This window comes from Phaseolus vulgaris, chromosome 10 (genome assembly GCF_000499845.2).
Source record: "Phaseolus vulgaris cultivar G19833 chromosome 10, P. vulgaris v2.0, whole genome shotgun sequence".
NCBI lineage: Eukaryota > Viridiplantae > Streptophyta > Magnoliopsida > Fabales > Fabaceae > Phaseolus > Phaseolus vulgaris.
This window is the reverse complement of record NC_023750.2, coordinates 41,500,943-41,517,703: the sequence shown is the minus strand read 5'-3', so window position 1 is coordinate 41,517,703 and position 16,761 is coordinate 41,500,943. Positions and strand designations below refer to the sequence as shown.

The 16,761-nt window shown below is 28.9% G+C and overlaps 1 protein-coding gene across 1 annotated transcript; it reads right to left on the bottom strand.

Annotated features, from left to right (window-relative positions):
• Positions 1 to 1,989: 1,989 nt before the first annotated feature.
• LOC137819738 (phospholipid:diacylglycerol acyltransferase 1-like) lies at positions 1,990 to 7,949 on the bottom strand. Its single transcript, XM_068623697.1, has 6 exons — positions 6,837 to 7,949; positions 5,503 to 5,725; positions 5,052 to 5,335; positions 4,174 to 4,486; positions 3,245 to 3,504; positions 1,990 to 2,754 (listed from the first exon to the last, which is right to left on the bottom strand). Exons 1-6 carry the CDS (start codon positions 7,295 to 7,297, stop codon positions 2,268 to 2,270), a joined length of 2,028 nt encoding a protein of 675 aa, XP_068479798.1. The 5' UTR covers positions 7,298 to 7,949; the 3' UTR covers positions 1,990 to 2,267.
• Positions 7,950 to 16,761: the final 8,812 nt, after the last annotated feature.

Here is a 16,761-nt window from a genome sequence, read left to right as displayed (position 1 = left end):
CTTTACTTTATCTTCTAAAAAAGTTTTTTTGTTTTTTGTTTTTAAAAATAGAATAATTATAATTATAAAAAATTTGGAAAAAAATTCAAATAGAGAGTTAGGATTGGGACGCGCTAAGGCTTTGTTTGGATTAGAGGGTGTGAGGAAGTGAAAAGTTGAAGGTGTGGGGGAGTGAAAGTGTGAAGATTTGTAAAGAAAGTTGAATGTGTTTGGATTGAGATATGTTAGAGTGAATATGTAAGGAAAATTTATTGAAATATGCGAGTGATGTGATGGTTATAAGGATATTTTAAATTATTTTTAATTGTGTAAATTGTAAGATTACAAATTTACCCTTGTATATATAAAAAAAAGAAATAAATGATAATTAATTTTGTGGACATTATATTTAATTAAAAGAAATTAAAGTTTTAATTATAAATAAAATAAAAAATGATGTAAAATTCAAATAAATAAATTAATAATTTTTTATATTTAAAAATAATTTTATTATTTTCCATTTTATTAATTTAAATTAATTTTGTTAATTAAGTTAATTTATTTAGATAATTTTAATATTATTTATGTTTCTTGAAATTATGTTATGTTATATATATATATATATATATATATATATATATTTATATACAAAATTATTATTAATAAGGATCTTCATTATTATCATTAACCAAAAAAATATAATCAACAATGCATGCAGGAGAAAAGCAAGGGTTTGCATTGCATGGAGGAGAAAAAGCAAAGGTACATGCGTAACTTCATACGTCTAACGTGACATTCCCTTGGGTAATCTCTCCTTTCTCTTCATTTTTTAGATGATCACATATCCACTCCACTTTCTTTCCATCCCCTCCCTCACCCCACATGCAACTATGGAAGCAAACGGGGTGCACGCATACATCTGTCTGTCGTCAACAACCGTACCACTCCCAAAAGCAAACAGAGGCTAAAAGTGAAAGTTACTCAAAATGAGGTAAAGAATTCCATGGACAATATCTAAAGGGGATCGGGGATATCAAATTTTCAAAAAATAATCATTTACTAATATTTTTTATTTTTTAAGTATTTTTTAAACATTTTTGTATATATTTAAGATTTTAGTTTTCGTTTTAGGTTTAAGGTTATGTTTTCATTTTATGATTTAGGTATAGTTTGTACCTGTGCAAGATTAGTGTTTAGCTGTGACGTTTTTGGTTAGGGTTTATATTTGATGGCGTATGATTCAGGGTTTCAATTTAACATCATTTTTTTAATTTATTTTTCATTTAAAAAACAACTAAATCTCTCATAGTTTTATAAAACTTGTTAAATTAATAATTTAATTAATTATTATAATTTTAAAAAAACAATAAACTTTTTTTAAAAAAACTTACAAATTATAAATTTCATATCACATCCCTCTTAATTTAATTTCATTCTTTGCTAATAATAAATAAATAAATAAATTTCATATCACTGAAGTCGAATATGAAGTATGACAACTTCTTCACAATTTATTTTTCTCACAAAAGTCGTGTTATACATACACTACTCTTTCACAAAATTTTATTTAAAATTGTGCTTCTTTCTCACAACTTACCAATTTTCGTAATAAAAGAAAATTCTACCCATTCTAATAATTCAGAACAAAATTGCACCATTTACGTGGGAATCCAATCCTGAACTTGAACATTAAAAAGGTCTAGTTTAGGAAATAAAGTGTGCAGGGTGTACTTGAGAATTTTATTTGATTTATTTGGTAAAAAATCACCACTTCAAACGCCCATTTGTCTAGTTCTTTATTGATTTAAAAAATTATGAGATGTTTTGGTTTGTTGGAATTAATAGATTTGTTAAAAAATCAATCTCTTTGGATTATGAGTTTTACTCTGAGAACACAAAACTCGTTTAAACATTCCATTACTAATCTTTGAATTATGACAAAGATTAGTCAATACTTCATTTGATTAAAAAAAGAACATTTTTGGTTAACAATCTATAACTCATAAGAACTTCTTTTTATCATAACAAACCAGATGAACTTATTGAGAATAATGCACCTTGCTTGGTTTCTCATACAAGACAAAACAAATCTTAACCATAATTTTCAATACAAGCACTTTCAGTGTAACCAATAAGCATAGTTCACCCCTCCATGGAACCACAATTTCATCAGCAGAACCAGAAATTCTAAGTGCAAGTCACAGAACTCTGGTGGCAGTGAAACTATGCTAAAAAATTATAACAATCTGGTGCCATTCTTTCAAGAGATGTGTGGCATTGTGCTTAATTCACAGTGGTAACTTGATTTTCTCAGACCATTTAAAGATATCAGAATACACCTTATCACCTCCTAGTTCTTCTCCTGTGGCCCCTGCTGCCACTCTAATAACATCCTCAATCAGTGCAAAGTTTCCCATGATGTCAACATGAGCACCACTCTGTGTGCCTCTTCCTTCTAACAAGTTGGCTGGAGGAGAATGATCATATTCTCTAACGTAGGTGCGAATGCCAGAAGGGTTGAATCTTGTTTTTCCACGCCAACCTTTAGCACACATGAAGCCTGAGCTTAGAACTGGCACAGTCTCATCCCCCTCAACAGTGTACACTCCACCTTGCAGACAGCTATCTTCATCATTACCACCATCTTGTGTAGTGTCAATTTCAAAAGGAATGTAACACTCGGCAAAGGGAGTTAACTTGTAGACATAAGACCTTTCAGTTGGTAAGCCAACTCCATACATAGAGAAGATTTCCATATCAGGAGCATTTGGTAATCTGCAGTTATTTTAGAGTGGCAAAAAACATCAATTGAATACACAAAATGAGTAACTCCAAATCCTAATATGAGAAGTGGTCAATCAATACACTGTCATCAACCAGCATGCCAGCTCTAAATTCCACATTATAGGAGCTAAAACTAATCTGGACCACTACCACCATAGTAATAATAATAGAAATGTAAAACAATCATAAGGGTATGTTTGATTTCTGTTTTCAGAATTTGTTTCTAGTTTTTAAAATGCAACTACATAAAGGAGAGGTTTGAATAAGATGAAAAGATAACCTCTTCAAGTTGTTTCTGTTCTTTTGATTTTAACTTTTAAAACTTGTAGATTTTCTTGGGGGTATTTAATTGATTGTTGAGTAGTGTGGATTTGTTGAAGAAAGTAGCTTTTAAAATAAAATAATAAGAAGTCAGAAGAGAATCAGACAAACCCTCATTGTTTAAATACACTAACAAAAGTAAGTAACCAAAAATTCTTACTTTGTTTCCAAGGGATTTGACCAATACTTGTAGTGACTGTATTTAGGGTCATCCAAATTGTCAGCAATTCCGTAAGAGAAATGAGCACTACCACGAGCCATCATCTTTGGAGCAACAAAATGAAGCAGATCTACGATTGAGCCAGCTGTATAAACCTTATGTTCAGCAACTGCTGTTACTCCCTCAATTCCCATTTCATGGTATTCGGTCCACACATCACGACAAGTGGTATTAGCAACACTGCGACCCTTGTGGGCACCCTGTTAAAAAGAAACTCAGTATAAACTATAAACATAATAGATTCAAAAAGCTAGATAAAATATTTGGTAAAAGTGGCCTTCAAGAAACTACCAACTTGTGCATGAGACTAAGTCCAACAAACTCTCGTTAAGATAGACTCTAAATGACTCTGGTAGCATATTAAGAAATAGACTTTTAGCCTAACTCAATCTTATAAAACCGACTTATAAAGTGAGATTTGCACTCACTTATATACTATGAAATATTCTTATTTCTAGTTGTAAGATCTCCAACAATTTATGAACTAACTTAACTCAACAAACTTGACTTTTAAAGTGAGAATTATCCCAGCCTTATAAGAACTATGTTACTCATATCATATCTCTAATATGAGATCTAAACACACCTCCACGTATCCAGAACTAGACATTTGGAGTGTGGCAAATAAGGGTTGGCCAAGTAGCAACACCCCATGTTACCTAAGAATAGACATGAATGTAGATGATCCAGTAACAGATCTAGAATAGACTTTGATAACCATCATAGAAGTTGAGCTTAGGATATAATTCAATCTCACAAAATTAGCTTTAAGGTGAGAAAATTGTTCAACTCTTATAAGAACTAATTAGCCATTTCTCTAGCATACAATAGTAGAGAAATTTAAAGATCCATTGTTAAAAGAACCTCACCCGGAAGTCAGTCATCTCAATCTTAGAGGAGGGTGCCTCGGCCACGTTTCTTCCAAATGATATCATCCTTCCATAGTTGACAGAAGTTGTTTCTTTTGACTCTTGGTGTGTTAACTTAGTATTATTATTGTTGTGCTTTCTCCTGCCAGGGTGATAGCCTTCCTCTGGTGACCAGTCAAGATCACCCCATATAGTATCTCCTCCTTTTGGTATCATTGACATTGTTGAGTCCCAAGAACGGGTCATCTTCATCACATGTTGCAAGGTTTGAAGCCGAAACAGATCGTTATCCAAAAATCCTGGAGCTATTGTCCTTGATGTATAACAAGAAAGAACCAAATTAAGTATAAGTCTAAGATGCCGAAAAAAAATTACTGATATAGCATTAGTGCCAGTTGCAATCTGAATGTCCTTTCTAAATGCGGATAAATAGTAGGTGAAGCAGAAAATGTTGGACAGGACTATTTACTATGCAAAAATCTGTAATTAAAAGAAGAAATTGTAAGGAGAAGAAAATTCTTAAAAAGGTATTATAAACTACAAAGCACAGCTTATTTAAACAGCTAGAGCAAACAGGTAGATAGCTCAAATTTGAGCAAATAACATTGATGCCTCATAAAGCTTCTTGAAATTGCACATGAACCTATGCTTTTTTTAAAGTTTACAACAACCCATGTATACAATATAATGTGTTGATTAGGTGACAGAGCATATCAACATAATGTGTAACTGTACAAAGAATGTCAATGAAAATATATTTCAAACCGTTAAAGAAGGTAAGTGTAGGGATGAAAAAGGAAGGAGTACTGACAAAATATGATGAAACCTCAGCAGTAATTTTGTTCTAAGCAACTAACATGACCAATAAGTAAATTTACCTGGCAACAGCAATATCCCTGGCCTCAGCTGAGAAAAGCCCTGCTATAGCCTTGGGAACACCTAAAAATGGTCCACCGATGTTTAAAACTGCCTTTATATACTTAGAACACCAATCTGGTCCTCCCCCACCACCCATTGGAGCTGGTGCTTCAACCCATTTCATAAAATGAAGAAAGTATAACACACCCATTGAATGTGGAATAATAACTGCCTTATTCCCACCATTAGTAGCAACCATAAGTTCTATGTTGCTTTTTATTCGACTAAGTGTTTGATCCCTCACCTGAACAATTAATTTAACAATTAGAAAAATAAAAAAAGATTCAGCAATTATTTTAGAAATATATATACTACTCTTTTTATCTTATAAGTCATTATCAATGTACTTCTTTAGGTGAGGGACGTGTGGCACAAGAACTGTAGGTAAAATCAGTTATAGAATATATATACCTCAGTGTTCTGAAATGCTATTCTCCAATCATATGAAGCCATGTACATGGTTTTTTCTTCATAACCAATGCGTGCCAAGTTAGCAATCAGGACTGCCCATACAAAGTATCCTGCAGCAAAGTAATCAGCAGCTACAAGTCCAGAGACAGGCCTAACTCTTATGCCTGGTGGATCTAATCCTGTTTCATTGTTCAGTGACATGTGATCCACCCAGCATGAAGGTCTGCAAAACATTCATCAAGAAACAAAACATAAATCCTTATCCCACCACCATATCTAGGTCTACAGGAACTTAGTTACAAGTATAACAAGCATAGGTTAAGATTGCAAGTTAAAAAGAAAAAAAACAACTAGTAAGAAGTGGGATATCAAAGAATTTCGCAAAGCTATAAAAATGGCAATCTAATGCACGAGTTTCCCACCAAAGGATAAGCAACAAAAATGGCAATCCAATCACAAGGCAACAAACTTACCATTGTGCTAAGGTTTGACATTTCAAAAATACCAAAGTGATGGTGAACGATCTTATACACCTTATCATACTGTATTTAGGATTGTCATTTCTATTTGGATATCCTCACTTAAGAGAAGTTAATTCAAACAACAATAAACGCACAAACAAAATAACTCAAAAGCGGAAAATTTAACCATCTCAAGCAATCTCATCACAAACCAAAAAACAAGACCATAAAAGGAAGTCCCCTTTCAATTCATTGCTTCCAAAGACTCCACCACCAATAATGGAAACAAGTTGACAAATCCATCCAACGTTCTAAACCTAGAGCGACATATTTCACCATACATCACCAAAGGTTACCTAATTAGGACCATTCCAATCTGCTATCACCCATCATCATCCTCATCAGCATCAACCAAAAACAGAAACACGACACACCAATAACATAAACCACTTACCCCAGTCGCACGACAAAACAAGCCACATCCATACATCACCAATCAAATTAAGGTAATGACTAAGAATAAATACTCTATGCACTAACAATGTAAAGGAGTTTACAATATCAGCTGATCACAAACGTTCTTGTATGTCAAGTTTATTTGACTTTTATAATAATATTAACTAGCAACTTAAAGTCATACTACGTTTTCTGATTAGTTAACAATCTAAAAATATTATGCTAACAGTGAATAGAAATTGAACTGAATGAACAAAAGCAAGCAAGAGTTTTTATCATAATCAACAAAAAAGAACAGAAACAAAGAGCATACCAAACCCTAAAGCACTTGCCTAGTGGAATGACATAACAAGCCACAAGCAAACATCACCATCAAGTCAGATGTAAGCAGAAAACAAAAGCAAGAGCAAGCAATACCTTTTATATACTTCTCCAAAGGTACCACCCCACAAGCGTTTCCTGAATAACCCTTCAGCACACTGATGACCCTCCCATAGTTCAAGCCCCCCAGTGACAATCCCCGGCACAAAAACAACAGGGTGCTTCGCCCTGAGCCCCTCCTTCTTGAGCTTAAGGCCCGGCGGGTCAGGCATAGGCCCAGTGAATGCCTCGGTCACGTACTGGGGAATCGAAGAAGGCATCATCTGATACAGAAACAGAAGAAACCACCACAACGTGCAAATGAATCCCACCCACCAGCAACAGTGATCCAAACACGACCATTTCCTCTTCTTCTTCTCCCCCACCTCATCTTTCTTCTTCTTACTCTTCTTATTCTTATCATCTTCCTTCTCCTCTTCGCTCACAACATTCGGCTCTGAACTCGGCCCCGGAACCTGTTCCGTTTCCGGCCCTTTTCTCCGACGAAGCAAAGACATCTTCTACAACACGTTACAAGCTTCAAACCTCAATTTTCTCGAAAAAAAAAAAACCACTTTTTTCAGTTTCTCTCTCTCTCTTTTGTTCCGTTCACTTTCCCCCCGTAAATTACAAACACAAGGGTTGCGTTATTTTCCCCAAAGATTGAAGATTTAAACGGAAATCAAAAACCCATGATTATAAAATCGCAATGGGTAGCTCGGCCAGCTCAGAATTCTGCTTTTCTTTAAGAAAAAAAAAAAACAGGGTTGCTTTATCTGCACATAGAAATGAAGATCAAAGTGGCGTGAGTTATTGGTTATGGCATCTCTGAACCACTGAACGGAAACTGATCTTGAAGCTATGTCTTCTTTTTCGCTGTGTGTCTCAGATTTTGTCGAGAAAGAAGGAGAAGCTTATCAGGAATTTTTGAAGGTGCGGTTATTGGTTGTGTTATTGAGTGATGGTGAGTTTCAGAGATTTTCCTTAATTAAAACCGAATTCAATAACGTGGCTGAAATCAATTGGTTCCAGTTAACGATATCTGCGTTCGTATCTAATAATGTCAATTATTTTAGTCTGAGGGGTCACAAGAAGAACACAGAGAAATACATGGTTTCATAAAAACATTATTTTCTTATTTTCTTTTTCCTACTTAATAGCATTTTTTATGAGTTAGATAGTTTTCTTTGAAAATTATCAAGTATTTAACTAGATTTTCCTATAGATATTTTAATTTTGACTTCTCGTGTAATGATTCTTCGATCTCTTTGTTAAACTCAATTCATAGCATCATTTTTTAACAAATACTAATTATTTTTTATTAATTTTGTATTAATCTTAAGTTGTTTATAATACTCAATTTAATTTGTCATTTTGCTATTGATGTATATTTTGTGGCATTCGATTCCCTTTATAATATTTATTTATAATATAATAGTTTATCAATATATAAGGACATGTTTGGACTTTTTTACGAGATTTGAACGTGATTTCCTTTTGAAAAATACTTTTATAAAAAAAATCTTAATAACATTGTTTGGTGAAAAGACTTAGCGGCGATTAAGATAGTGTCGGTAGGAAACGCGTAGATAGCAAAAACAGTTTTTTCTAATTTTGTCTATTGTTTATGATAGTACAATTATTAAATGGTTTCTGATTATGAAAATAATAATTAATTTTGTTTTCTTCTTAATAAAAAAATTTGTTCAAAATTAAAGTAACAATGTCACACATTTTTAAAAACAAAACTAATACTTTATCCTTTTTATTATTGTATCCATAAAAATACTTATGATTTAGAGGAAATTTATATAGACAAAATAGTATATTTCTTTTATGATTTAAAGTTTTTGTACTTTATATTCCAAAAAGAGAATTAAAATCATTAAATGAAAAAAAATCATTCTTAATTTTTTAAATTAAGTAATGAATCTAGTTTTTCCTTTTAATTTATTCTCTTTTAGTTGATAATCTATTACTCATTCTAAATAATATAACGTAATTGAAATTTAGAATAATTATAAAAATGTCATTATAAAAATATTAAAACAATTAAAATAATTTAGACTAGACATGGTTGAAGATAATATTGACCAATGGATATATTATTGTTATTACACTATCAATTTTTATTATAAACTTAATTTATAAATTAAGCCTCTTAATCAAGTGTTTAGATAACTTTAAACGAATCAACCCACATGAATATAAATATTAATAACTTTTCAATCACTCCAATAATATTTAATTTAATTAATATAATAATTAAATTTTTATTATTTTTAAAATTAATTTTTATTTAATAATTTTTTTAACTGTGAATCTCACTTCTTACTCTAATTTTTTTTCACCTCACCCATTCTTTTCATCACATCTATTTATAGTAGAAAGATATAATTTTTTAAATGTTAATAATAAATTGAGATTTTTAAACTTATACTTATATTTTCTTTGTATGAAAAGATAAGCTAGTCCTTGTCCTTTTATTATTGTTTTAAAAAAAATAAAAATAAAAATTCATTTTTATTAATTAAACAGTTAATCATATAATATTGGAGAAAATAAAAAAAAATATTTAAATTATTTTGAAAACAAAACAATTTAATACATTGTAATTGAAAAAATATTGCACACTAATTTTTTAAATGTTACAATAATTATTTAATTCATCCAAATAAAAAAATCAATTGATTAATTAAAATGTAAAAAATATTTATATGATTAAATGTAATTTCTCGTTTTTTTTGCCTTGTTTTTGTGGGTCAATAATAGTACGTTTTATCAAATTACTTCAGATTAATTTGTTTTATAACTCCTAATATTTTTATAACCATGGTTCTTTTTCATTGTTGTAAAAAAAGTATATTTTGCACTGTAAAATATATATAAATATATTATAATTTATATATATATATATATATATTAAATTATTAAAGTTAAAAGTTAAAATTAATTTTATTAATGCATAATTTAAGATTAAAAACATTTCTCGGTTATTTTCTTAAACAAGGCCAAATTACTTATATGTATACCTATATATAAATGGAATTTTTTATTGTAACTGTTTTTTTTTTTACACAAATTTTTTACGATTCTACCATAATTTAATATATCTCATTTTATTAGTATAATGAAGTATTTTGTCATTTCATGTGAATTTTAACATTTTTTAATTTTTTAAATTAATATTAATGTACAATTTTTATACGCAAACTGATTTCTCCACTATTCTCTTAATTCTTTATTTTAAGACAACGACAGAAAGATAGAGAGTATACTCTCACAGGTCTCTACCAAATCTCACATATCAAAAAAATAACATTCATTTCCAATCACTCTCTTCACTCCATTTCAAACAACTATATTCTTTGGTAAAACCATTATTCTTTTGTATCTACCATCAAGTCAATCATAACTTTAACGTGAACATCATCATACTCCTCGAAGAAGAAAAAATAAAGAGGCTGTTTAATCAATTTATCAATTTTTTTACATATTATTTTTTGTTTTTCAATTTCGACTCATCCAAAATTATGTCTGTATATTAAATTTCTATCATAATGAAAGTTAAGTAAAAAAGAAAAATAAAAAAGACGGATAAAAGGTGTTGTTGTGACTGTGTATCCGCTAGTATGTATAATGCGTTTGAAATATTTCTTTGACCACCATTATATTTTTTCACTTAGCAACGATTTGTTTTGACATTTTTAACAACATGGTCATGCAATAAATTTGTTATTAAATACAATATTTTTGGCAGTGTATGTAATTAATTACAGGGTGTTTAATTATTAGGTCAACCTATCCAATGAACTAATGCATTGGTTAAGTGTTTTATGGTTCTTTTGTTGAATTCAAAATGAATCAATGCATATACATAATAATATTTTTTAAAATGTAACGTAAGTAGTAAGATTTATTATTTTATCTTTGTCTCTTCTCTTGCATCTTATTCTCCAACCCTACCACGTTTTCTTGCCGTTTTGCATTGACATAAGCATCGTCATTAACGCTTTCTATTAGTTGGTAAAAGTATTTTTATGTTAATAATTTCACCTAATCCAAACAACTATCACTAGTCACACTTAAGAAATACTCAGAATTTTTACCAACATTATAAAAATTAATCTACTTCTATATCTTATTGGAAAAATAAATATTTTTTATTAATATATATATATATTATAAAGGCATCACTATGAAACATGACATTTCATTTAGGCGGACACATTAAGTAACAACAATTATCTACCACCACATGAAAAAAGTATTATTAAAAGAATAATTTGTACCTATTAATAAAGAACTCTAATAAACACTAAAAGAAAATAATTAAATAAAAAACAATTTTAGATAAAAAAAATGGTTGCTATAGTGACTAAATTAGAGACCATTTTAGAGACTAAAAAAATTATTGGTTTCTAAATTAGTTTATAATATTAATAAATAGTTTCTAAATTAATATTTAATTAGCTACCAAGATTTTAACTATCAATTATTTAGATTATAAATTTGGTAGCAAAAACCTTAGTAGTTATTACATACTATTACGAAGTGGACTTTAAGTCTAACTTATATACAATGAAAACATTTCATTGTATATAAGTGGATGCAAACCTCAATCTCATGAGTCGATTTTATAGGGTTGAGTTAGGCTTAAAGTCCACTTCTTAATACATAATAATTTAGAAACTATTTATCAGTAATTAAAACTAATTTAAAAACCAATATTTTGTAGTCTTTAAAATTGTCTCTAATTTAGTCACTATAACAACTAATTAGTTTTGTCTCTAAAACGGGTTTCTATTAAATGATTTTCTTGTAGTGAAAATACTAAATGGAAGACTATTATACTAATGAAAATACTCTCTATGAATAAAGTCCAAGTTAGCAAGCTTATTAGCATATACATTCCCTTAATGAAAATTGTGAGAAACCCTAAACCTGATTTTTCATAGTAGTTAAGACAAGTGTTTCACCTATTACAAAACATCAAATGAACACTAGTTCTAGCAATAAATGCAGCAAAAACCAAGGTATAATCACATTCAAGCCATAAACTAGTATATATTTATTTATCAAATAAACATTTTCTTTAATAATATCACTTCTTCAAAGACATGCAATGCAATTGGTATTGGTTCATATAATATATAATATGTATTATGGAGTGAAAATGCTGAAAAATAATTTATATATTTATTTTTAAATATGTTGAAAATAAGCTTCACAGCCTATTAAAAACATTTTAAAGTTATTATTCATAGTATGTTAAAAAATAGAGAAAAAAGTAAAAAAGTTACATAACTTGCAACCTTGAAGCAACAATGCAAGAAGCCCGTGGGCTGAAAAGTAAAGGGCCCTTTCAGATCCGGCCCACTGTCTTGATGCTTTCAGAAAAGAAAAGTAAAAGTTATAAAGACAAAAATGTCACAGCATACATATTCGGATGCACCTTTTTTTAATAAAGTATTTTTATTAAAAATCAATAAAATTAAATTTTATTCAATTGATTTTTATTCTGAATTTATATTTTTAATTATTTTTCACTAATAATAATATGCATTGAAAAATATACTCTTACAATTGCTTCATGTAATATGTATATGAATTATGTCAGTCGGTACCAGTATGTTGTTCGGTCTCAATGATCGACCGACCACGTTAAAATACATTTAAGACACTTAATAAATGACATCAGTTCTAATTATGAAAACTCCTTGCGAATTATGATCATGTTCTATCAAATCTATGTGACAATACCGAAAGATCAATTAATATTGATCTAGTGAAAGATATTCTCCAAAATATACTAATATATCAATATACCAATATATTTTTCTATAAATTAAAAATTGCACAACAAATCAGTTAACACTAATATTTAATAAATTCAACCATAACCATAAGAAGTGACGACTAAACATCGTAAACTTTCTACTTAAGTTACACATTTTACTAACTAGACTTTTTTTTTTTTTTCCCTATACATACATGAATAAATAAATAAAAAAGACAATATAGTATCTAAAAATATTAATATTTTTTTTGTTTGTAGCTATTTTTGGTGTTATCAGAATCTTCCATTGAAAGCTGGAACGTGGAGTCCTTTCCATGTTAAGTTTTTTAATGTTTTGATCGAAAGAAAAGAAAACAAAAATAAAATCAATGGGAGATGGAAACAGCAATATTCCTATTTCTTTCACTGTTTGGAGTCTTTTTAAAAGAGAAAGATAAAAATCTGAGAATCTAACAAAAAGGAAAAAGGGATGATATATATACGTAATAAAAAGACTGAATTTTCTTAATTTTTCATGTTTACCACTTTTATGAAAGATATTCACACAAATAATAAATAGGAATCTTTTTATTATAAAATAAAGTACCATATTTCTTTTTCTTTTTTCTTTTAACTTTATGCACTTTTTGTTTTCTTTCACTATTTTTCTCCCTTTTTCTCCAACCGTGCTGTTTCTTTTGGAAGTGGATAAAACATAAGAAAAAGATCAAAAGATTTTTATTTAAATTTAATTACTCATTTATATTTTATAATTGTATAAAAATTTACTTTCCAATTTTTCTATTTAAAAATAATTCATTTTGGTTTATACATGACTTCAATCTTTACACAAATCATCTCTAATTTTTATATGATTATACTACAATAAAATTATTAAATAAAAACTAATTTTAAAAAGTAAAAAATAAGATATCTAAAATAATATTTATTGTTAATGTGCATGAAATTATATATTTATGGATGATCCGATAGTCATCATTACTAGACAATTATGAAATTGAAACTAATTTTAGAAACTAAAAATAATTAGTTGCTATATTGACTAAATTATATACTATTCTAGAGACTAAAAAGAAATTTGGATTCTAAATTAATTTCTATTATTGATAAATAATTTTTAAATTGGTATCTAATTAACTACCAAAGTTTTAACTACCAATTATTTGGATTCTAAATTTGGTAGAAAAACCTTGGTAACTAATTAGATAGAAACTATTTAACAATAATTGAAACTAATTTGAAACCAACAAAATTTGTAGTCTCTAATGGTCTCTAAATTAGTCAATATAGCAATTAATTATTTTTATTTTTTAAAATTAATTTCTATTTAATGATTTTTCTATATCATGAGTGAGAACTTCTTACTTCCCAAAGAAATCTTCCTACATCTATATATAAACAATGGTTTATCAGAATACGCAAGAAAAGCATTTTCAGCGAAATCTTGCAGATAAATTTTTACACAATTTTTTCATACAATAAAATAATTAGAACATTATTTTCTTAATAAAGATCAGAAAATGTTGAAGGGTCTAACTCGATTGAATACAATGTGTGAGTAGTTGTAAATTGTGATACATGTATTAAACTTTTACATTGAAACCCATTTGAATTATACAACTTTTTTTTCCCTTTTGTAGTTTCAGTTATCCTCCTTTGGTTTTGATTCTCCACATAAACATAAGCTAAAAAGAGTGATGAAGCTAAAACGAGTTAATAATGTGGAATTGAGCATTGGTTGTGGGGTTTGATGGCAGATAGAATGATTGAAACACCCAAAGTAGCATAATTGTTTTGGCCTCTGATCCAAGTGTACATGCTCTAAATTCTTGAAACATAGTACAAAAACCAATCACTTCCTCTCTTTTTCTTTGCAAGCATGTGAGTGATGGTCCACTCATATCATCACCATTCATCAACATTTACTCCATTCTCCATTCTATTAATGCCATTCAAATCACTCATATGATAATGTCTCCTCCACGGAATTTGGTGGACCTCACTCTCTTCATCTCCTCCATTCATTCATTCATTCAATTAATCAATCCACCGTCACCTTTAACCCTTCTATACGTCACCTACCAAGCTAGGGCTACACTTCTACTCTTTCAAACTTTCATTCATCATAGCAACACACATATTAATTACTATTCCATGCTTTCATTTTACCCATATGCTTCCTAATATGCTCCTAAATAGGTCAAACTTAAGTTTGCAAGTTTTTAATGACAAACCCATCACTATACAACCCATTCGACTTTACATCAAATTCTACTTAATTTCTCTTTTACATCAAGTTAACATTCTTTATCACTCTATATACACGTCGTCTTTTATAAGGTTAGATATGTTTTTCGTTTTTAGACTTTCACGTGAAATTGTTTCTTGTCTTTAGTTCAAATTTTTGATCCTTTAGATACTTGTAATAAGAAAACTATTAAAAAGAGTGTTTTTGTGAGTTTTTTTACGTGATAAACAAATTTTCAGTGTGGACTACAACGTTAAAATATTTCATGTTGACTTGTAATTGACGTAAATGTATAATATTATAATACAGTTTACTCTAAAAAATCGTTTGTACTTAGAAAAGAAACACTGATAACGTCTTATTTCAATAACTTTTTTATTACAAATACCCATGAGGTTTAAATAGACTAGAGACAAACACTACAAGAAAATTATAAAATAGAAACCAATTTTAGAGACAAAGAATAATTATAGCGACAAACACTACAAGAAAATCATGAAATAGAAACCAATTTTAGAGACAAAAATAATTAGTTACTATAGTAACTAAATTAGAAACCACTTTAGAGACTAAAACAACCTTTGGTTTGTAAATTAGTTTCTATTATTGTTAAATGGTTTCTAAATTGGTATCTAATTAACAATCAAGATTTTTGTTACAAAATTTAGAATCTAAATAATTGGTAGTTAAAACTTTGGTAGCTATTTAGATAGTAATTTAAAAACTATTTAAAAATAATATAAACTAATTTAAAAACCATTTTTTTTTCGTTTTTAAAATGGCCTCTAATTTAGTTACTATAACAACTAATGATTTTTTGTCTCTAAAATTGGTTTCTATTTCATAATTTTCTTGTAGTGAAAAAATAATATTATGTTATGATATAGGAACGAAAGATATATTTAACTTTGTTTTATATTTTAGGAAAAGATCAAAGTCTATTAGAATTCCTTAAGGGGTAAGATTTCTTGATTAAAGATTTTCAAATATGGAATCTAGAGTTGGTATCTCTAGTGTAACGTTGCATATGGAAAGAAACAAAAAGAGTTTCACTTTATTCCTCCCTTCTTGATGACAAGAACACAAGAGAAAAAACAATCAAATTTTGCCTTAATACTTTAATGCATAGCATGGTGGCATTGTTTGATTTGAAGGAATGAACCCTAGATTTTAGTAGAGCAGACACAAATTTTGTCTAGTGGTAATGGTTGATTGTTCTTTTCTTAAAAAAGAATGTTAGGTTTTGGTTTTACCTTTAGTTGCTTGTGATTTAGGATGCAAAGTAGAGTTGGATCACCCATCACCTTTTTCATCTAACAAACATTGTCTTTGACATGACAATAAAAGTGTCAAAAGATGGTGGGTTTTCAATAAAGAAAAACTAACCCAACAATTACTATTTATTATAGTACCACTTTATGGCTTTATATAAATCATAAAGATCAATGAAAAATACCCAGATATTCAAATGTATCTGTTTAAATAAAAAAACGTATAATTTTATAACATGTATTTATATTAAAATAAATTTTGTGTTCCATATATATTACGTTTTGAAACATACATTTTTTATCAAATTTGTTTGGTAGCTACTAATGTAGACTTCGATCATTGTCTTTTTTTGGTAAAATGCATGCACACGCATGTTGTCGTGTCTGAGAGAACGAAATTACACAGTTTTGACACCAAAATAAGCTACAAACTGAAGCATTATTATATATTCATCTCTTTTTTCTGTGTGAAAACAAAAATATATACAAATCATAAAAAGGAAAACAAGTATCAATTTCTTTTCCATGCTTTCTCTGGTAAATGATTCAGGTTACTTTTAACATACGCAAGTTATATTAAACACCTCTCAATACATAACAGAATTTAAAAAAAATATATAAAATAAAATTTAGTTGTTGTATTAGATCATCCATCTTGTATGC